The 23,337-nt window shown below is 27.2% G+C and overlaps 1 protein-coding gene, 1 long non-coding RNA gene and 1 other non-coding gene across 5 annotated transcripts; 1 reads left to right on the top strand and 2 right to left on the bottom strand.

The window, feature by feature from the left end:
* The first annotated feature begins 2,051 nt into the window (after nucleotides 1-2,051).
* LOC100166092 (MAP kinase-activated protein kinase 2) lies at nucleotides 2,052-10,876 on the top strand. 3 transcript variants are annotated; one of them, XM_008180424.2, is made up of 9 exons: nucleotides 2,052-2,389; nucleotides 2,529-3,023; nucleotides 3,121-3,260; nucleotides 7,988-8,052; nucleotides 8,151-8,258; nucleotides 8,427-8,525; nucleotides 8,599-8,674; nucleotides 9,290-9,500; nucleotides 9,578-10,876. In XM_008180424.2, exons 2-9 carry the CDS (start codon nucleotides 2,850-2,852, stop codon nucleotides 9,782-9,784), a joined length of 1,080 nt encoding a protein of 359 aa, XP_008178646.1. In that variant the 5' UTR covers nucleotides 2,052-2,389; nucleotides 2,529-2,849; the 3' UTR covers nucleotides 9,785-10,876. The 3 variants fall into 3 exon arrangements, with proteins under 3 accessions (XP_008178646.1, XP_008178647.1, XP_016656417.1); XM_008180425.3 differs by having other exon boundaries at nucleotides 2,387-2,448; XM_016800928.2 differs by lacking the exon at nucleotides 2,052-2,389 and having other exon boundaries at nucleotides 2,483-3,023.
* Nucleotides 10,877-16,340: 5,464 nt separating this feature from the next.
* On the bottom strand, nucleotides 16,341-16,402 carry Mir3050 (microRNA mir-3050). Its single transcript, NR_040230.1, has one exon. It is a non-coding gene; the product is annotated as a microRNA mir-3050 (primary transcript).
* Nucleotides 16,403-18,119, bottom strand: LOC107882515. Its single transcript, XR_001678777.2, has 2 exons — nucleotides 16,896-18,119; nucleotides 16,403-16,730 (listed from the first exon to the last, which is right to left on the bottom strand). It is a non-coding gene; the product is annotated as an uncharacterized LOC107882515 (long non-coding RNA).
* Nucleotides 18,120-23,337: the final 5,218 nt, after the last annotated feature.

The raw sequence follows: 23,337 nt of genomic DNA, 5'->3' as shown, positions 1-23,337 counted from the left end.
TAATGCAAGACTCCTTATATATTGTTACAATAGCAGTTAAAAAATATTAAAAATACATAGACACAATTTTTTTTATAAGCATTTATACTTTGAATGTTGAAAAAATTTATCAAATTTAAAATTTAATAATTATTTTGTAGTTAAAAATTTATAAAATTTTACGTAGAACACGGCGTTAAGGCTCAGTAAACAGATAGCGGGCTGCCATGAAGTGGCAACGGCGGGCAGTGGTCCGGTTGTAGGTATTATTACAGTGCCCGCGCGGGAAGCCCTCTTCCTGTAGGACTGAGGTCTGAGACTTTATTTTTTCTTGGAGTTAAATTAAACTCTGTCTGCAGGACCTTTAAATCTATTAAATATTTACTATTAGTATTAGATAACGTCATAATTTCTGACGTTATCTAATACTTAATATTTTAATTTAAAATATGTAATTATTTTTTATTTCTAAAAATGTATTTTTGTTTATCATTAGTTAAGTATTTATGTAATGTATAAATAATATAGTATATGTCTATCTTAAATAGTAAAATATAATGTTACATTAAATATTTCAATGGCCACAGATGCTGCGGAAGGTTTGCTTGATAAAAAAAAAATAGTTACGTCGTTATGAATTGTATTTAATACCTATTTATTTAACTATTACTTAAACGTTATTTCACTTTTACTGAAAACTTTTTAAACTTGAAAATGCAAAACAAGTAACCTCATTGGTTCTTGTAGAAATTTAAAAATACTGAAAATGCTTAGAAACAATTTTTTATAGGTAGTTGAGGTTCAAAGTCAAGAAACTTTGCTAATTATTTTGAAGTTGTAAATTCATAAAATGATTAATTATTTATAGATTTTAGGTACTAAGTTAGTGCTTACTATGATATTCGCCTTATTAATTAATATACAACTAGGTACCTATACAAGTAAGTAAAGCTGAGATTTTAATAAATTATTTTATGCTCTAAAAATTCTAAATATTGCACTAAAAAATTACTAAAAAATTATTTTTTTCATGATTACGATGTAAATGATATAAATATGGCATAAATAATAATAGACATTTTAAAGATTGTAAAAAGATTTTACTGATAGAATTGATCGTATTACGACATTCATTATTATTTTCTTATAGTTGTATACCATGTATTTATTAGGTATGCATAGTTATAGTGTATGAATATAAAAATCATGAAAAAGTAAGTAAAATCTTAAAATTAAATATAAAATATGCTATAAAAAATGAAAAAATTACCTTAAAATTTAAAATTGTCAAAAAATCTAAAATAAAAACTTCTTATTCAGATTCAAAAATACACGAAACTTGCATATTATAAGACAGTCATCGTGTAGATTCAAAAACCACTGCAAAGTACATCAAAAAGAATTAGTTATGAATGTTATTAATGCAACAAAATTGATTAAAACATTTTTTTGTTTATTTAATAGGTGAGTGTCGTAAAAAGTTTGATATTCCTTACAGAAAATTTATAATTAATAATATAAAATATATAATTAATAAACCGATTTCATAAAATAGTAAATTAGTTTACTTATTAGTTTATTTATTAGTAAAATAGTTTCATTTAATAGTAAATATTAAATAATATAATATAATAAAGTAGTACACTATATACCTATAATAGTAGGTAAGTAAGTACTTAAACAGCGTTGAGGTTAAACTAATATTTATAATCAATGGGTATCAATTATAGTTACCTACTATTCTACTAATTAACCAGCAACCAGTTAGGTAGGTACTAGGTAGGTATGAATTGAAATTATTAGAATTATATTTTTGATAGGTACCTATTTACATTTTAAATCGACGTAATGCCGTAAATAATACACAATTTAAAATCATATGAATGTTTTAACACATTAATAACGTACCTATTATATTATAGTGTATTATATAAAAAAATAATTTCATATTATTATGCATTTATACTCCGTAACAGCGTAACCCGTACAATAGTTTCGTTTTATTATCGCCCTTTTATTGATTTTACGTGTGAGTGTTTGATATTAATTATTCTGTTCGGAATGATATACGACGTGCAGTCGTGGGTATAGTACAATACATTACAATATCATAACGTCATGTTTAATAATAATAAGAACAATTTTATATTTTAAATCCTAATAAATCAAATTCGTTCCATTCCCATTTACCTATTTGAAACGGACGTATTCTTGAAATAAATGATTTGATAATAATAATAATAAGTATACTGTATAATAATAGGTATTATATAAATTATTTATACATATTTCATTCGGCGTTATCGACTTATCGTATTTTTTTTTGGAGAATATTAAATATTAATGTTATCACCATTCGCCAGACACCAGCTGCTCCTCCGCCGGCTCCCACGAGTTGATTCTTGGCATTGTGAGTACTTGTGATTCCGTATTATATATTATGGCACAATACAAATAATATAATGTAATGTATGCGATAATAATAATAATTTATCATTGTTGTTATCATTAGCGATTAGTCCATTACTCATATTATTATTATTGTTCAGGGTTAAAAGAGGCTCAGAGGTATTATGACGGATAGCGGTCGTACGTGGTGGTGGCGGTGGTGATGATAGACTAATTACATAGTACTTCTTCACCGGAACATCGCATGATATATTTTCGTCGAAAATAAAATCGAACCTGACGTGACATTTTTATCACTGTTTTGTTATTGTCGTCGTCATCGGATATTATAGTTGTTACACATCGATTTTCAGGCCGACATCCAGAGCTCGCGACCGAGACCTTGGCCTCCGCAGTCGTCCAGGGACCACGTCTGAGATGTTTCATGGCAGTCAGTGTGCATCATCAATCGCTGTAGCAACATGTTAAACTCGACGGTTATGGAAGGAAACGATTTCTATTTTCTCAACAATAAAACCAAGACTACACCTGTCGAAAAGGATTACAGAATATCCAATAACGTACTCGGACTGGGTATCAATGGCAAAGTGGTGCAGTGTTTTTCCGTTAAAACCGGTGAAAAGTTTGCGCTTAAGGTAATATTATACAACGTTCGGCTGATGTCCGTCTTGACAAACATTGTACAATGACTTCAAAGGTGTCGTTGTTGTTGTCTCTATTTTGGTTTTACAGGTTCTCGTGGACTGTCAGAAAGCTAGGAGGGAAATCGATCTACACTGGAGGGCTAGCGGTTGCATAAATATAGTCAATATAATTGATGTATACGAAAACCAGTACATGGATAAAAAATGTTTGCTGGTTATCATGGAATGGTAGGTTATACTTTAAACATTTTATATTTAAATCCTATTTATATTATAAACAATTTAGCATATAAAACCTTATTAAATAGTTTACCCATAGTAAAGGTCCCAACATACTGCAGCGGTAGCGGTGGCAGTAGTGGTTATGGTAGAATGAAGCCAGACACAATTTTACCGCCACCACTGCAGTGTGTAGCCATAATAACTTAGGGTTAAGTTAAGTTCTGAAAAATATAAATATTTATTAAGTAATTGTCTTGACTGTTTTTAAGAACTGATGATTAAATAATCTTAAATATGAATATTATTAATTATTTTTATTTTTCTAATAATTATTGGGTCATCTCATTGTTAACAATTTTGTTCACTTACTAAAATAAAATTTTGTTTATGTTACAAAAAGCTAATAAATATTCATTTGAAATCTCAAAATAATTGTATTAATAATACAAGAATCAAACATAAAAATATTATGTTTTTTAATAATTTTTCATCCCAGTTAGGGGGCTGCAGTCTGTAAACGCACCAAATGTGTCGTTCTTATCTGTAACCGTTTTCAGTCAATATTTCCTAGAAATTACCTGAATTATAACAGTAGGTGAGTTGTCTTCAGCCAAAAAAATTAAAAATTCTGGAGAGAAGGCCCTCAAAGTATTAAGTAGTTATTAATATTAGTACTCAATATTTTAATTTTTACTTATAGTATTTTATCAATAAATATATTAATATATATTTTTATAGTCATGTGATTCAACCATGGTTTGTTTTGTTTTCCATCATATTTATATATTTTTTTGTATACAATTTGTCAACAAAATAATGGCCAACTATACTAAAATAAATTGCTTTAATTTTAAGATAGTGTGATGAATGTAACAATTATTGCATGCTTTTATTTAATTTTAATTTGTGATAAGTTATACCAAACAAATGTTCTTTTAGATAGATCACTATCAGTACATTTAACAGTTTTTTTTTACATATTTATATTAATTTTTCCTTCATTTTCAACTTAAAATAAATATAATATGTTGTATGTGTATGCTATGAAACATTTGATTCAACTAATGTATGAAATTATGGTTTAGAACTCAAACTATTATTTATTTGTTCTTCAAATTATTCAATAAAATATTTAAAATATTAGAATAGTTATAATAAAATTAATGTATCAGCTATCACAGTATTTTTTGATGATAAGGTTAAAGCAAATGCAGACATATTTTTAATCATACCTATACAGAACACTTATTATTTATTTACAATATTAGTTATTACTAATATCGCACTATTAAATCCACTATCCCACTATAAAATAAATCTATTGAGAGTTGAGAATACTATTTCAATAATAATTAAAGTAAATGTATATAATATAATAAGTTGATTTATTATTATTTTTAAGTTTAACACTTTCAACGCCGCTGACGCGTATAAGCGTCAACAAAGCTTATTCCAATAGGCAGGTGACGAGTTAACGCGTCAAAAACGTATACGTTTATATAAGGTATAATTAAATCAGATTTTTTTTTTATAAACTCTGAAACTTAGATTGGCCATTGATAATGAACTCTAAATTTAAAGTTTAGAATGGTTTTAGTTTTTGTTATTTCCGTCGTTTCTGAAATCACAGGTGGTGTTGAGTGTGTTAATATTACTTTTAAGTTATAATAATTTAGTACTAAATATTGTTTTAAGACACTAAAAGAAAAAATATTCCAATATAATATGTTAAATTAGTGATATCACAATTATAAATAATTTACAATATATAAACTAATAATTACTAAAGATTTCTTTGACCACGGACCTAGGAAACAGCATTGGAATTAAAATTGAAAAAAATCTAAAGAAGTTTGATACATAGGTACTAAAATTTAATTGTATAAAATATTCCTTCTACCATTAAGCGTTAAACAAAAAACTTTAGATTCTTTGCTTTACCTGAAATTTAAATTATGTGTTTTTAATGAAAATAATAATTATTTGTTTGTCTAATTCTTTTGAGATTACCTTTTTCGTTACATAGTTCAACACTATTATTGCTGTGAATAATTACTTCATTTATATTAAGAATATTACTACTCAAATTATATTATAATTAATATACAATTAAACATCTTTCTTAATATTAATAAAGTTACTCCATAGTGGTACTGGTATTTATAAAAATTTGAAATATATTTTACTTACAGAGATGTTATTAATTCTACTTTAAGTCTATAAGTTTAAAAATATGTTTATCTACATAATCATATAATCACTAATAATAGTTTACAAAAAACAAGTCGATATATTGATTTCAAACATAATATTGGACATCTCCAAGTGAGAAAATGCAAAAGCTATTATCTAAAATTATTCGACAATTACATAATGCCTATGAAATAGGTAATAGAATGAGTCGTAACAATAATAAATTATCACAAAAATCATATAAAAATTTTAAAATATTGTATCAAAATTTTTATATTATACTTTGTTTTAAAAATCAATATACAGATTTTGTTATTTAGATTATGTTTAACTTATTAAAATTATGTGATTTATTACCAATAACTTACCTACTTTATAGTCTTCTAATAGTCGATTACCTAATGGTTTACAACTTTCTTACATATTCAATATTTATATATATTTTTATTCTATTTTTCTATTTGTAAGGAAAAATTACAGAGATCTGTTAATACCTTGATATGTAATTTAAAATATCATTCTGTATTAACTGAGATTAGAATTGTTTTTAAAATGTTTATATCATTGCTTTCTAATTTTATATAATAATACACCACTTTTTTCTAGCAAGTGAATAAGAAAGGAAATACTCTGTCCTACCAACAACCACTATAATTTATACAGATTTTCAAAATTATTTTAAAGCTAAATTATTTTCATTTAAAAAGCTGAGGTTGATCAATATGTAACACTATAATATGTGATATAATATATAGTAGCAACTTTTGATGACACCAGTTTTAGTGACATACCAGGTTTAATAATATTTTACTATTATTTATTAGCCATGATGAAGTTTTTTAGATTCTGAGCGGAACAATGAATGTATTGGTTTTACAATGATGTGTTTTTTTATTTTTGTGTCTGTGTACATGATAAGTAGTCAAAATAATGCTTCGATTTTCAACTTCAGTATCTTGTTCAGCAGGAAAGTGAATCTAGTTGGTACTTTTTGTAGGTCAACATACAAAATTCCCAATAGTTTTCCAAAGCGCCTGGAAAAACAAAATAAAGATTAAGGAAAAAAGGGAATTTTTACACAAAATCGATTTTGGCTTTTGGTGTTACTCTAAAACAAATGATCATAAATACATGAAATTTTAACTTATACTTATATTTGCATTTTCTATACACGATAAAATTTTCAAAATATTTTGATTTGTTTTTAACTGTTTAGGAACATTTTCTGTTTTCAATTTTATTAGTCTTTTTTTTCTATGAATGTTAATAAAACTTTATTTGTTAAAAGCTTGCAAATTGTATACAAAGCTCCTTAAAGTTACAAGAATTTAAAAAATATTATAAATCCCTAGTCACGTTTTTTTTATAAGCATTTAAAGTTCAAATCTTGAAAAAATACGGAAAAATCATGAAAATTAACAAATTATTTTGAGATAAGAATTCATAAAATTTTTCTTTTTAAATCTAAGATTTGAAAATGTAATACAAGATTATTCATAAGTTTGTCTACCTTTATCAAATAAAAAAATGTCCACAAGCAAATCAAATTAAATTTTTTTGAGCGATTGAATTTCATATTTTTACAATATTGAATATTCATTTGATTTGTCATGAAGCGATTTTGTTATTTTGTTGTAATTCAAAAACAAATAACACTAGATACATGAAAATTTCACTAAATATTTATATTTTCATTTTCTATATTCCATAAAATTGTATAATATTTTGATTCTTTTTGGGCTGTTTACGAACATTGTCAGTTTTCAATTTTTTTCCATTTTTTTTTTCTACAAATATCAATAAAATATTATTTGTTGGGTAAAAAAGCATGAAAAATTATTGCCTGGTTTCTGATATATTGTTATAGCATAAGTTGAAAAATATTAAAAATACATAGGCACAATATTTTTTATAAGCATTTAAGTTTGAATTTGACAAATTTTATCCAATTTATAATTTAATAATTATTTTGTAGTTATAAATGTATTAAATGTTCAACTTTTATAGCTAAGGATTGAAAATTTAAAATAAGGTTCCACATAAATAGATTCTTAGGTTATATATAAATTACTTTATTCACAATAATATCATCTAATATACTTAGTAATATCATAGACCGACTGATCGTTTTCGCTCAGAATCGTTTTTCTTATACAATGGTATTATATCATTGAATTCAAATTTAATACCATCCATTATGTGACCCACTTGAAACCTACTATACAGCAGAGCGACACTCATTTTGGTAGTGATGTCGTACGCGATCTACCAAACTTGTTTTCAAGTAGTGCGTAAATATTTTATCCTTAATAACCTTACAAAATACAAGTCATATTATCAATGGATTAAGATAACCTATTTTTCCTGGTCTCTTGAACGTCATTATACACAATTTCTACTGTAAATATTAGTTATAATATTAGTATATAACTATTATTTATATTATTAAGTTATTTATTTTTACCATTATTTCTGCTGGAAAACATTATTTGGTTTTGAGTAATAAATAGAAAATTAAATGTTTAATAATGTATTTTTAGCATGGAAGGTGGTGAATTATTTCAACGTATACAAGAGCACAATGATGGGGCCTTTACCGAAAGAGGCAAGTTTGATACATTTATAATATTTAATTAATAATTTAATTCAGAAAGATAAACGTTGTACATGTAAAATGTAATGAATTAATTATGTTATTTGTAGAAGCTGCACATATTATGACGGCTATTTGTTCAGCAGTCAAGTATCTTCATGACCTTAATATTGCTCACCGTGACTTAAAGCCTGAAAATCTTTTGTATTCTAAGCTTGGTAATAAACTTTAACTTAAGAATTAATATCTTAAAGATATATTAGCATATTAGTTGTTAAAACTACATAAATAATTGTTTTTCTTTATAATTTTGTTGTTCCACAAACAACAAACTACTTATTTTAATGTTTTAATTTAAATTATCATTGATTTTATTTTCTGAATAGGTGCTAATGGTATTTTAAAATTAACTGATTTTGGATTTGCCAAGGAAGTTTCACAAAAAGCTCCATTAAAAACTCCATGCTATACACCATATTATGTTGGTTAGTTAATAGCAATAGTTGTTAAAGTAAAAATAATTATCTATGTTAATATGTTAATATTAATTTGTTACAGCACCGGAAGTTCTAGGTCCAGAAAAGTATGATAAAAGTTGTGATATATGGTCATTAGGTGTTATCATGTATATATTGTAAGTATACATAAATTAATTTAATATTCAACAAATAATATGATTTATCAATAAAAATAAGAAATAAGAGTATAAATTTGGGTATTAGTGCAATTTAGCTTAATTAAAAAGGCGCCACAGTAGAATTTATATTGTTCTATTAGTATCATACTAGTATACTTAAAGTATATAAAAATATCACTCATTGATATTAGTGACTACTTGGTTAAAATTAAGGTAGTTAGGTGCCAAATATTATAAAAAAAATTTTAGAATAATATATTATTACGTGTCTTGTAAGAAGTTTTTACACATATTCAAAGTACAAAATATTATGTTCTTAATATTTTTCGTAATACGTTTTTATACTTAAATTGGAACCATTTAACAATGATCTGTGCATTTCAAAGTATGTATGCTGGGGCGTACACTGGGATGGCTTTTGGAAAGTGACTAGGTATCATTTAAGTTACAATTTTAATATGTATTTTATATTAATTTGATTTTTCTATATTTACCGGTTGATATTATTCATAGACCCCCCCCTTTGATAAATTCCTGGACCACTATAGGTATCAGTTATACAATACTGTCTGTAAACTGTTTCCAATTTTAAAATATTTTTTTTTGTTCTAGATTATGTGGATTTCCACCTTTTTTTAGTAATCACGGGCAAGCTATTTCACCTGGCATGAAAAATCGAATTAAAACTGGACAGTTTGACTTTCCTAGTCCTGAATGGAATAATGTATCTAGTGATGCTAAAACTTTAATTTCAAGTATGTTATCTGTTGATCCTTCAGTTCGTCTTACCATCAATGAAGTTGTAAAACATAATTGGATTGCAGTGAGTATTAAATGTTAATATTAATATAATATTATCAAGATAATATTCCAAACATTTGATTTGTTTTGATAATTTAGAGCTATACCGAAGTACCACAAACACCGTTATATACTGGGAAAATGTTGAAAGAGTCCGAAGATGTGTGGCCCGAAGTACAAGAAGAAATGACCCGGTCTCTAGCTACAATGCGTGTGGATTACGATCAAGTCAATATAAAATCATTAAATACTTCTAACAATCCATTATTAAACAAACGACGGAAAAAAGCTTCAAACAGTACTTAGACTTTTAATAATATATTTATTTCCCAGATTATTCACTATAAACTGCTGACCTCTTCCTTAATACCCATGTCTTTAATTTTTGTTAGTTTTTACTTTGTGTACTTTTTCCAAAGTTAATTTTTGTATCACTATTTATTTAATTTAGTTAATTATTATACATGTAATAGCACTCAAAAAAATAACAAAAATAATAAAAATATCTTTTTCTTAAATGAATCTTGATAGAATTATTAAAATTACAGGAAAATAGTGCCATTACATAAAAATTTATTGAAATATTAAATTATAAATTAATCTGACTTCAAGGATAAAAGGAAATAATTTTAAAAGATAAAATTACTTGAAAATAATATAGCTTGCAACATTTTATATGAGATAAGACAATTTAAAAGACAAGAGTAAAACAATTTAACCAGATTTAAAAATAAATAACTTGATTAGTTATAATAGTTCATATTTTAAGCAATATTTTTAATTCATAAAATTAAAACAGAAATATTACTCTCTTTCTATATATATATTTAAAAAAACAACTAGATAATGGATGTATCTTTTATTTTTTGGAAATTGCCTAACATAATATGATTGTTGATTAAAAACCAAATTATTTATTTTGTTATAATTACCCTAGTGAATCAAGACTGTATATTTAGTGTGAACATTATTGCAATTGTTTTCCACATCTTTTAGTATGTTTTATTTTAAATTTTTTGGAATTTAATATATATTTGCAAAGTTGAGCCAAGATATTATTTTTATTATGTAAAAAATATTAAAGTAATTAATGTACAAGTATTATTAAATGTAAACTGTATAACTATATTATAATCTACCTGAACAAATTAAAAATAAGTATACCTATATTCAATTATTATGACACATAAAACTTGTGATGCTTTATTATAATTAAATAATAGACATTTTAGCAAAACTAAATTTTAAAAAAAATGTATGTATAGAATGTCTAATATTGGTTGTGATAAAATATTATTTTAGACATTGTGGTTTTCTATCCTTTTACTTTTAATTTTAATTTTTATATTCCTGATTCAAGTCTATTTATACTTCAAAATAGAGTTTATATTATTTGGATGTATTTGAAGATTGATATATTTTTTTTTTATTCACATTGACTATTGTAAATAGTGTATCAATAGGATGTTATACTTGGATGTGTTGTCAGGTTCATCTAATGAGCAATGTAACAAAATCGAAATTATGGGTTCTATTAAAATTTAAATTACGGGTTAATTTGAGTATTATTTGTTATATTGCCAGTTTGATAAACGAACACAATACATTTGGGTATAATCTCCTTTTAAATTATACTATTTTTAGGAGATTCGTATTTGTGTGATACTAGTATCATCAATAATAGTCCAATTCATTAGCAGATGATTTTAATTTTTAATATGACGTAAATTTAAGTAACTCATTGAATTGTGAATGTAAACTAAACACCATATATATTTTTTTTTTCCTATCATATATTGACACATTATGTTGAAATTGAAATTCAGAGGTATTATAATAGCTATATTTATTTAGAAATATTATTAACTAGTATGACCTATAGATTATACAAATGTATAAATATTTTTATACTAAAATACCTTTATACATTAACACCATAAATATATATCTATTAGTGTAACTACAAAATAATATTATATATTTAATGATATTAAGTTAAATATACAAAAGAGCATTATAACTTAATAATTAGATACACTTGTGTTAGTTAGAAACAATTATGAATATTTTTATACACTACTACTAATTTAATAAAACTTGATATCAACTATATAGTTAATATGAGATATGCAATTATTTAAAATTAAACCAATCAAAAGTCGATTAAATTTGTTGTTTTCAAAATGAAATTTGTTTCAATAGTACTTGTTTATTCGAAAAAAAACTTTAAAAATATACAAACATGTAAATATAATTATTTTCATTTATATTTAACACAAAATAATTCATGTAACTGTTAAACTTAAATGTCTGTAATAATTTATTGGTAAAATATCTATGCTGTAGTGAGAGGATTGGCATTTACCACAACATACATAGTACTAATATGTTAAGGGGCCCATTGCCATTTTTTCAAATTTTCAGCAATTATATAAAATTTAAAAATTAAATTTTATATTTTTGTTGTCACCTTAGTTATAATACTATTTGACTAATCTACTGCCCGATACCTATTTAGGGGGGAGGGATTAATAGGGTGTATTATATTTAAAAAAATTACTTCACGACAACAATACTCGGGCCTTATAGAATTGTTGGATTTTGATAACGATTATTTTATCTGAATGAAGAAGACTTCCTATAGGTCCTTCCATCAAACTTCGATTTTTTATTTTATTTTTTATAATGGTATAATATAATTTGTTAAAAAAACACTTAAAATTGTGTTATTGTTGAGACATATTATAAAGATTGAGATTGAAATTTTGAAAAACGGAGTTTGATGAGGCCTGTAAAATATTACTCTATTAGTTAAAAAAATTATCAAATTTGGTTGATTCTACAAAGCAGGATCATTATTCTTGTAGAGTGTAATTGTGTGTACAAAATTACATTGGTACCGGGCCTTAAGTTGTAATATTAAAATTAATGAAAGGCTTAAAATTTTTAAAATACTATTTTATTACTATGTGTGCATAATTTCACTGAGGTTTTTATATTAATATGTTAAGATGTTATAATATATAATTATTGACTTATAATGCCAATCCATAATGCTCAGTTTTCTAAAGATTATCTTTGAAATATTATAGCAATAAATTAAAAATTATAAATAAAATAAATTTATTTATTCGATATTGTGTAAATTGATTCATATAAATTATATCAACTTTTGATTTGGGAGTTTATTAAGTAGATAATGAATGTAAAGAAAGTCAATTATTTGTTATTTTTTCATTAAACTAGTTTAAGACTAAGCAAATAGTTTTAAAAAAAAATTGGCTTATATAAATTTATAATTTCTGAATTTAAATGTTATCTAGGATCATAGTGCCATCAATATTTGTTAATCCTGTCCATTTGTCCCAGAAAATCTGGACACACCAGCAGAGTTCTCTGTTAAATGTTAAATTGCATCATAGCAAGGAAGACAAAAGTTATTTCTAGCTTATTAATGAATTTAAAAAAGTGTAATAATTTAGTTTTAGTAGGTACTTCAATACTTTGCCTATTGATATGATTTAGCCAAGATGAACTTCAGGTATTTAATTTATACTTGTAAGTTCTAGGTGCATCTTTTGTGTCTACCCCTATTTCACTACACCCTTTTTTTACATCGTAGACCATGTATAATATATGAATAATTAACTATATTATGTATAATGTAGTACAACATTTTATATATTTGATGCAGCTGGACATCTTGTAGTATACGAATGTGATATTTATGCTCTAAATATTTGTATTCCAATTTTGTCAAATACTATTTAGTTATTATATTATTATGTTGTTTTTACATAGGTGTATAGCGTAAGAGTCGTTCTACTCCAGCCAACCATAATTACTAATATGTGACTAAGTTTATATTTTTGTTTTTAACGCATGGTGTATATAATATTTACATTTAATTATTCATTTACATATACATAATATATATTATGTACCGACTAAATAGCATGCCAATGTTAAATAATACATAGTAGGTAGTTATAAACTGAGACGCTATAGGCAGATACCTAATATCGATATAATAATGTCTAAAATTTACTCTGTTGTGAAGTTCTGGAGAGTGGTGATTGGTTTTATTTAGTACTAAGGACTTATCTGTCATTATTTTGGTTAGATATAGACTTATGGTGACCACGCGTACTTTTTCTTTTGTCGATATCTCCTTAATAGTGTTAATTTAAATTAAATTAAACTAAATTAAATAATTATACTTTATTTATTGAAAATCTCAAAGGCTTATATTATTTTTCATGATTGAATTATTCGTTTATATTTTATAGTTTTATCTAATGAATTTATGCATATTAGTACGGTAGGTACCTATAAGTACACTGTACACTAATAACGCATAATGTTTTTCGAAAAAATATGAATGATCTACTACTACAGTTTTACATCATACATTTATAAATAATATAAATGACATTTTTTTTTATGAAAAAGAATTTAAAATTGAAATGTACTATTTTTAGATTTTTATATCTGGTAACTATAAATTTAGTTTATGGTACAAAGTTAAAAATATTGTCTATTGATATGCAAATTTAAAGAGTAAGTAGGAATAAATTGATAAATGCATTCTGAGTATTTAAAACTTCCCCCTCACATTTGGCCCGATGTTCAGACTTCAGTAATTTAATACACATAAATACTTACCTACTTCATACATAATTATCACATCAAGTATTCTGTATCTGCAAATAAAGTATAGGTACTCCTTGATAGGTTGGCTACCTATACCCGAGTTTCCTAAATTACTTTGACATTACAAGATGGTATGCAAAACAATACTAATTTCACACTAAAGTGCGTTAAGTAGTTGAAAATATGATGAAAATAATAAGTCGTGGACTGAAGCATTTGTAAATATTTGATCTGATATAAGAAATAAAATAGAGGGAAAGAATCAATCTGTCTTTAGTCAACTTATTTTACGGTACTTATTGTAAATATTGAACTGTGCCTAAATAGTACATACACTTATTATTACAGCCACATGCCTATATTTGCTTATTATTATTATGACCAAATACCTACAAAAAAAATTATATTTTCCCAAACAGTTGAACAAACATTCATTAGGTAATAATAGTTATTACTTCAAAATGTGTATTATAGGAAAGTTATTTTGAATTTTTGGTGTTTTTAAGTAAATAAAAGGTAATTGACTGATAACTGCAGCAGTTTTGTGCTAATGGTTATTAGCCATAGCTATAGAATATATATATATATATATATATTATATTATTATACTGTGCTGTTTGTTAAAAAAATACAGTTTATTTAATTAAAAATCATTACAATACGTGACGTTTTTATAATTTTTAAAAATATTATACTTAAGATGGCATGTTTTCTGTAACTTTACTTTGATAAAAATAAAAAAACTTAATTATATGACAGCCACGATGTAGACAAGATAATATATAGATATATAGATATCTTCTCTACATCGTGAATGACAGCATAAGAAAGAAGATAAAATCTAATTACATTTTTAATCTTGCAACTAAATGTAGAAAATAATATTTAATTTTAATAGAACTCAGTTCAACTCACATGAAAACCTCATTTTTTAACAAAACCAATGGTTTTGGTACCAGTTATGTAATTTAATATATTTATTATATTCAATAATAATAATAATTACAAATGAACATGACATAAATTGGATTGAAATCAAAGCAAAAAGTACGTCGAAATAATATAATATATACCTAACCTACATATTATTATTATTATGTACATTTAAAATCAAATGGCTTAGTAGTAAAAATCTAATAAAATTACGTACTTTTTTAACACATTTCTAAATCACCATTATTGATGTAATTTGTGATTTCATAAGCATGTTTCTAATATTTTTCCATTATTGTTTCTCATATTTTATAATCTATTCATTTATTTCGAGTATAGTCTATTTGTTGAGTACCTACATTTTAAGCCGTACATGTTTCTAAATAGAATTATAATATACCTCGGCCAAAATATTTAATTATCCCTCGTTACCACACATAAATTGGGATATATAAAGTACCAATACATCCAATACTTCTCTTAGTGTAGAAGGCTGTCGGTCCTATAAGCCAATATTAATCACTAATTGTTCTTATAATATTTCAATTTTATAAATTAATACCATACACTATAACTTCAATTTACTCAATAATCGAGTTTTTATCAATTTAAATAGTCTTTTACGATCAGGATTTCACACTTTGTCATTGCTAATTTTCCTAACCTATTATCCAACTGAGTAAAATATTACTTCATATGGATGTAACCCAAGTTAGTTAGAGCCTATTATTATAAGACAAATGTAATATCATTACAAAATACAAACGGCATATTATTACGAAACAATTATATTTTATTTGCTCTAGAGAAGATGCAATCTAAGAATGTGAACAATTAAATATTCGAAAAGGTTATTGATAATAAGTATCTATAATGAGTAGAGATAGTTATTATAACAAAATATAAATTTTATCAGCAAATAATTATACCAACAGCCTGGAGGAAGTCAATAACCAACAATACCTTATCGGCTTTTATTAATAGTTTGCATTTATTTTTATTTCTAATTTCTATAAACAAAATCATTATCATCACACAATAATATTATAATTAATAATTATAAAAACGGTTAAAAGAATTATAATATACATATTTAATTATACATTTTGCAGTATTAAAAATATAGACAATTATCAAGGTTTTTTTTGTTCAATTGGAATGATGATGAAAGTTGAATGACTCGACCTGAAAAAAATACACGCTTCAACAGATCATAACAAGCTATTAACATATTTTCTTGAATATTATTATTTTCGACGTAAATCAATGAGTACCAAATAAGATCTTTATATCCTCGCCTAGTTTTAAAAATTCACAGGCGAGTTTATCAAGATCTCACTCAATAACAAAGTATATCGTAACTGAAAATACAAAAGACAGCGTAAAAAACTAAACATATACAAATAAGACTCGGTAACATGGTCGGTAAAAAAAAAAATTCAAAAACAATAACAAGAAAAAAAAAAATCGAAACAATGTGCCGCGGGAAAAAAAAAAAAATTACAAACATAAACTAACGATAAAATTATATATTATTATAACGATGATGGAAAACAAAAAACAGCCCGGAACGACCAGTGAACGAACACGGGAATGCCGATATCGAAACGAACATGACGTCTTGGACTCTGAAAAACCTTGAACGCCGATCGCGCAGCAGACAATGCTATAACACGACGACGACGACGACGATGATTATTATTATTATTATTTTTGTAAATCGTCCGCGCGCCACACACGGACGACCACCGCGATCTGTTACGTTTTCCGGTCGAACGGTCGGGTTTCACTCGCGGTCGTCGTACGTGTGCGTGAGTGAATGCATACTTACCAAACACGACGCGCAGTTACCGCGCGAACCACCATTGTGTTACGCACCAAACACGTGATCGTTGAGCGGCGACGGAGGGTACACCACACCACCCTACGTGACATTGAAACTCGGCATTGTCGTCATCAGCTGCTACCGCTGCAGTAGTCGTCGCCGCCGCCGCCTCCGTTGTCGTTCTCACGTGTTCCACGAACAACGTACGCCGCCGTGCCGCGCTCCGGTGCGTGCGCGCGCGCGTTCCATTCGTATGCGCGCACGCACGAAGCACGTTTCTTGGTCGCCGCCGCCAAACCTCAAAAAAAAAAAAAATAGAAAAATTTTGTAAACGCGTTGGCCGAGAGTGGTCAAAACTGGCTAGGAAATAAAATGAAATCTAGTGGCAGACAGTTTAAAAAAAAATAAGAAAAAGCCAACGAGAAACACCGTGGTGAACGTAACACCACGAGTAACACGTTCTCCTAACAGGAAACGGTTTCGAAAATTCCGGACTGTTGACGAGTATCGAGGAGCAGAATAGTAGAATTAGTGAAATAAATAATTGAGAAGTCAAAAGAAGTAAAAAATAAATTAAGACTCGAGAGTTGAAAGTTAACGACGGTGGCGGCGGCGGCGGCAGCAGCAGCAGCAGCGGCTTCGGAGTTCGGGCACGGGAACACGAGTGACTGCAGACCGAACGCGTCCGAGGGAAATGTGGAAAAGAAAGAGAGTACTGAACAGTGAACAGTAGAGAGACCAACACACACGGCGCGCCCGCACTCGCAATGGTGCGCGGGCCTTGGCCACACGCACGCACGCGACGCATCGCAACGCATCGCATAGGAATACGAATGCATTAACGTCGTTACAGGCCTACTCCTCCACCCACCCGCCAACCGATCCCCACCAAGTGGAACGCACGCACGCACCGCCGGCGAAGGTTTCGTGTCGGAATTCCGATGCGGTTAGATCGCCGCCTGTGATGACGTCACAGCGCAGGGACGACCATTTGTGTGCGCGCGCGGCGGTATGTCGTCGCCATCACTCGCAGGCCGCGGCAATATCATTACTATAAAATATTATTATGTTGTACCTACCTACCTACTATTATTTATTATATTATTGTCGTTTGGTATGTGAGGTTTTATATAAGATATAACCTCCTATCTCAGTATCTTAAATAGTCGGCTGTAGAACGCCTGTACAAAGAACGGTGTTTCTAAATTCCGAATACCTTGCCTATACTTACGTCATAACGAATAATATTGTTCTCAAATGTATATATTTTGTCCGAAATCGTACTTATTCGAATAACGCCTACTAGTTGACTAGTAGTTATAATATATAATAGATTATGATATAGGTAATGGGTACCCAACCAAAAATTCGAAATTGATAACATTGTTGTATTACGTGAATATTCATCAATTCTAACAACCGGCTACAGCTATTTTACGACGTTTTAAAATCGAAAAACGAAACAAGTTTATACAGAAAAAACATAATTCGTTCATCGACCGAATGGAATAGAGTATTTTATAGGTAAAAATATGTGTAAGGAAGGTTTGTGCATGCCAACCTACGCCTATTCAATAGTCGTCTTTATATTTTATGGGTAGGAGGCAGGCTGTAGGTGGTATTTTTCAACTTTCTACTTTTGTTTAGACGTAGGCATATAATATAACATGCTTATCTGCCTACAAATTGCAGTTTCATCTTTTTTAAATTAATTCCATACGAATGACACACGACAATATTTTACTCCGATTACCACCACGGTTCATGCTGGTTTTATTATATTATTTTGTAATATACTTATACAATATTATAGTTATTATATTATTATTATATATAGTTTAGTCGGTTTATCGCAAATGATAAATTTAATAATAAAAATATATTATAATTTTAATTAATAACACACTAACACAGAGATACGTGCACGGAAATAAAAATATGATATACCTACGGTGGGTTTTCAACTGTATATAATATTTTAAATTATATTTAATATGTATAATATTTGTATTCTACAGCTATACGAATATTATACACTGCGATAATGCATACCTAATTTAATATATTATTATAATTATTAATTATTATTTATTGTTAGTCGTACCTACGAATGTGATTAAACTTTAAACTCGCCATACATACCAAAAATTATTGTACCATGATATTATATTGTGCTCTGGTAGTTTGGTACAAAATACTTTTTTAATATTATACTAGTACTATAAGACCTATGACGAATTTGGTTAAAATAAATTCAGTTAGAATATGATAAATAGGTCGGTAAGTTAAAAACGCCCATATTTTTATCTTTTATTTTTTAAATGTAGGTAGGTATATTTCAAATATACCATATATTTCATGTACCTTTGACCTACCTACTTTTTAAGTCCTGTTGGTATTTCTTTATTAGTTCACAAATAACAATTATAGGTATGAAATAATAATACAATTTAATTCGGTAATAAATCTCAGTAGGTAAAAATATATATAAAATATAAACTACTAAAATTAACTAATTATTACCCAATCATTGATTTTTTTATAACATTCATTCGACTATTCATTCATTCTTTATAAAGAAACAAATTCCATTATTTTTTCATATCAACTTCAATTTATAATTAAAAACTATTAGTTCTGTAGTACATCCCAACAAATATTTATTTTTAATACAATAATTATACCAATAAATTTAATTGTAAATATATTGATAAAATAAATTGCAATGTATTGTATGTATAATATAATATGTATTGTATAAGTATCTACTTATAATTCATTTTTGCTTATATGGGAATAGTTTGTCATAAAAATATTTAGTTGGTTATTTTGCACTTAAAAAATGGAAAAATTAATAGGTTTATTCATTTAAATACTTTTTACTCGGTAATATTTTCCGCTATTCGTAAAGGTAAATAATTCATATAAAATTTATAATATTTAATGATTGGTACTAATGAATATAATGACGAGTACCTAATGGAATACGAGAACAAGAAATAGTCAAGACTCAAGGAAAACAATGAACTGTTCGATACCTTCATCTATAGACTATTATATATTGTGTATAAATGTTTAATATATCGATAAATTGTGTGAACGGACGTATAGTACCTATAACCATTACGGTAATTTGATCCCGAAAAATTAAAAATTATCACCATTCACTGTATTATTTTATTTTACTCAACGACGAAATGCATTTTGCTAACGGCGCATTCTGTCTAGACCCATTACAGTCACACCGTTCGTTCAACAATAACATAAATCATAATAATTATTGTATATCATCGATGGCATAAGAATTAGGTAGGTCGTAGATAATATAAGCTTCTACACAATACGACAAAGTCAGTCGACTTGGACGGTTCAATATACCTTCAAGTATCATGTACTTACCTAAACACTTACGATTACGATAATTAGTATATCTGTTATGGCCCGTTTCCTCACAAATATTATAATATCGACGCGTGCACTTCCATATAGTTCCATTACATTCCTTATGATATATATTGATGGGTACTTAATTCATTATTTTTTCGAAAAAATACGGTACCTACCTAATTAGTAAAAAATACCTAGGCAAAAAATATATACAACAAATTCAATTTTTTTATTTACCTAATAGAAACTACAAAATATATTTACGTTTTTAGAAGAATCGCTTTGATAAAAATATTAAATTGGTATATTCATTTAAATATCAAATATGGAATACTTAATAATTGTATTTATTAAACTTATAGAAACTCTTTTATTTTAATTTCTATAATATTATATCACAGTACAAAACGTATAACAATAGTGTAAAATCAGTTTTTATTACTGGAAAAAGCCATATGTAAACCTATTCATTCTTTATCTTTGTGTGTACCTAGTACCTACCAACCACCTGTTTAATATTTGTGTGAACCAAGTTAAGCCAGTTGACACTTGATAGTGTCAATGTGTACATTTGAAAATATTTCTTATTGTTTTTCCTATCCTTGTGTAAATTTTTGAAAGTAGACATTTTTAATTTAATACAGGTGATTTTGAAAATATAAGGGTCGATACAGTTAATTTGAAAATGTTCCATAAAAACCTCAACCAATTGTTCTGGAATATTAAGGACTATAGTATTTAAGTATATTTACTATTTTGAAAACTCTCATCATACGATAAATAAATAAATAATACATTAATTTAAAACTGATGAAATGCATACTTTGATTTAAATAATTAATAATTTTTTTTCTATCATTCGCCGCACCTTAAGTCCAAGTACAAAGAAGTGAAACACGGCAACAGAGAATAAAATGTAGTATTCACACCGATCGCTGACCCGCGATTAAAATATTATAAATGTATATGATATAAGTATTATTTTACAATAGGTAATAAATAATAATATATTGTTTAGATAATATAGTGCAATGCGTGTAGTCTGTCTACAGTTTAAATCTTACGAATGTACGATATAAATTGTACATCATATTATTATTTAGTCACTCGTTCGAGGGAATGAGAGATGTTTTGTTTCGGATAAAATAAAAATCTGGTCCTAGTTCGGAGTTTCAATATAATATATGTATAGTATAATGCTATAATACTTTGTATAGCTGTACATACGCGCGGTATCCGGTCACGGTACGGTGCCACCATACTTCTATAATAATATCAAACTATCCAAGTAATTTTTGACGTACATCCTGCCACATAATATACGATGCACTCGAGTATGTGTGAGAATGTGTTTGTGTGTGCGTGTGTGAGAGAGAAAGTGTGAGAGATGAGAGTGAGATAGAGTGAGTGAGTGAGAGAGAGATAGAGAGTGAGAGAATGAGAGAGAGAGAGAGAGAGAGAGAGAGAGACAGACAGACAGACAGACAGACAGAGAGGCAGACAGAGACAGAGCGAGACGTGTGTGCGAGAGAGTGTGTTTGTGTTGTGTGCTTGCGTGTAAGCGTGCGCGCGCGTGTGTGTATAAGCGCATATTTATATACGACTCCAAAACTCGGCATGTCCCCGATATATATAAAGTCCCCTTTTTATATTTCACGAGGACCAATGTAGTTGTGAATGGTGTGGGCATTTAAAAGGAGGGTGGTCTGAGGGTATATTACCTAAATATCTACTGGGACTGAAGCACATCCGAGAACGCCGAAAAAATGTGGTATTATATGTATATACCAACATCAAACATACCTACACCACAGTTCACAGACCGTATTCAAAATATTAACACGCATAATATTATACGACATAATATACAATATCTACATATGATTATATAATGCATACAATTACAAATACGAATTTTCGAACAAAAACGTTGATAAAAATATAAAATGTACGAGATATATTATAATATTATATTCCTAGATGGAGAATATTATTATCATGTATGTAATAAATCTATAGAGAGATAGAGAGGTCCCGCTCCCATTAAATATTATAATAAATTATATATATATATATATATATATATATATATGTATAAATAATAAAAAAAAAACTAAATAATTGTAATGTTGGTAAGACGAAATTCTCGTCGAGAAAACGTTATAATATACGTTTAATATTGAAACCGTTTGAGAACACAATTTATCCGTAGCAGGTTTCGAAAAATATTTGTTGAATAAATTATTCTAAGCATGACTGGACATTTTTAAAAAGTTTTTTAATTTTTAGATAGCCGATGTGAGCGTACATATATTATGATAATTGATTAAAAAATCTTCGATTCATTTATACGATTTTATTACAAAACCTATTCATTCATTATTTATTCACAGCTTTATTTTTACGATTGAGCATGTATTTTAATACTGGTTCTGTTTGAGCTAAACTTAAAATCAATGAAATGTATAATATAATATTGTATTTTACATAATATGGTTAGATTGTTAGAAGTAACAAAATTGAAATGTATAGATTAATCTAATGTAAATAATCAAATGTAAATAACCAAATGTAAATGATTTAATGTAACGTAACCTAATACCCAACCATATAGCTATGTTCGAAAAAAAAAAGTTGCCTAGTATTTAATAGTTACACAATAGCAGCAGCAGATAGTAGTTATTTTAAACTGTTAACTTTAAATGAATAAAATATGTAAATAATTTTTATTTAAGAACATTTTTGTGAAGTTTAATATTATTATTTTGCTTGTTTTTCTCATTAGTAGAATATGAATACGTATGTTATAATTTATAAATATTATAATACACAACATTTTAATCAGTTCTATATTATAGGTATATTAAATTCAGTTTTGAGGATTAACATTGACACCCTATATGAACCAAACAATCCTCGGAACCCATATCCCTATTGACTGTTGAGTATCCATTTCCCATACATAACAGTGTACTGCACATTAAAATAATGCAAATAAGCATATTATAAATACAAGCATACATCTATTATAATGAATAATTAATATTTATTGTTTTTCAGC

This window comes from Acyrthosiphon pisum, chromosome X (assembly GCF_005508785.2).
Source record: "Acyrthosiphon pisum isolate AL4f chromosome X, pea_aphid_22Mar2018_4r6ur, whole genome shotgun sequence".
Classification (NCBI taxonomy): Eukaryota; Metazoa; Arthropoda; class Insecta; order Hemiptera; family Aphididae; genus Acyrthosiphon; species Acyrthosiphon pisum.
This window is presented reverse-complemented; position numbering and strand designations above follow the sequence as displayed.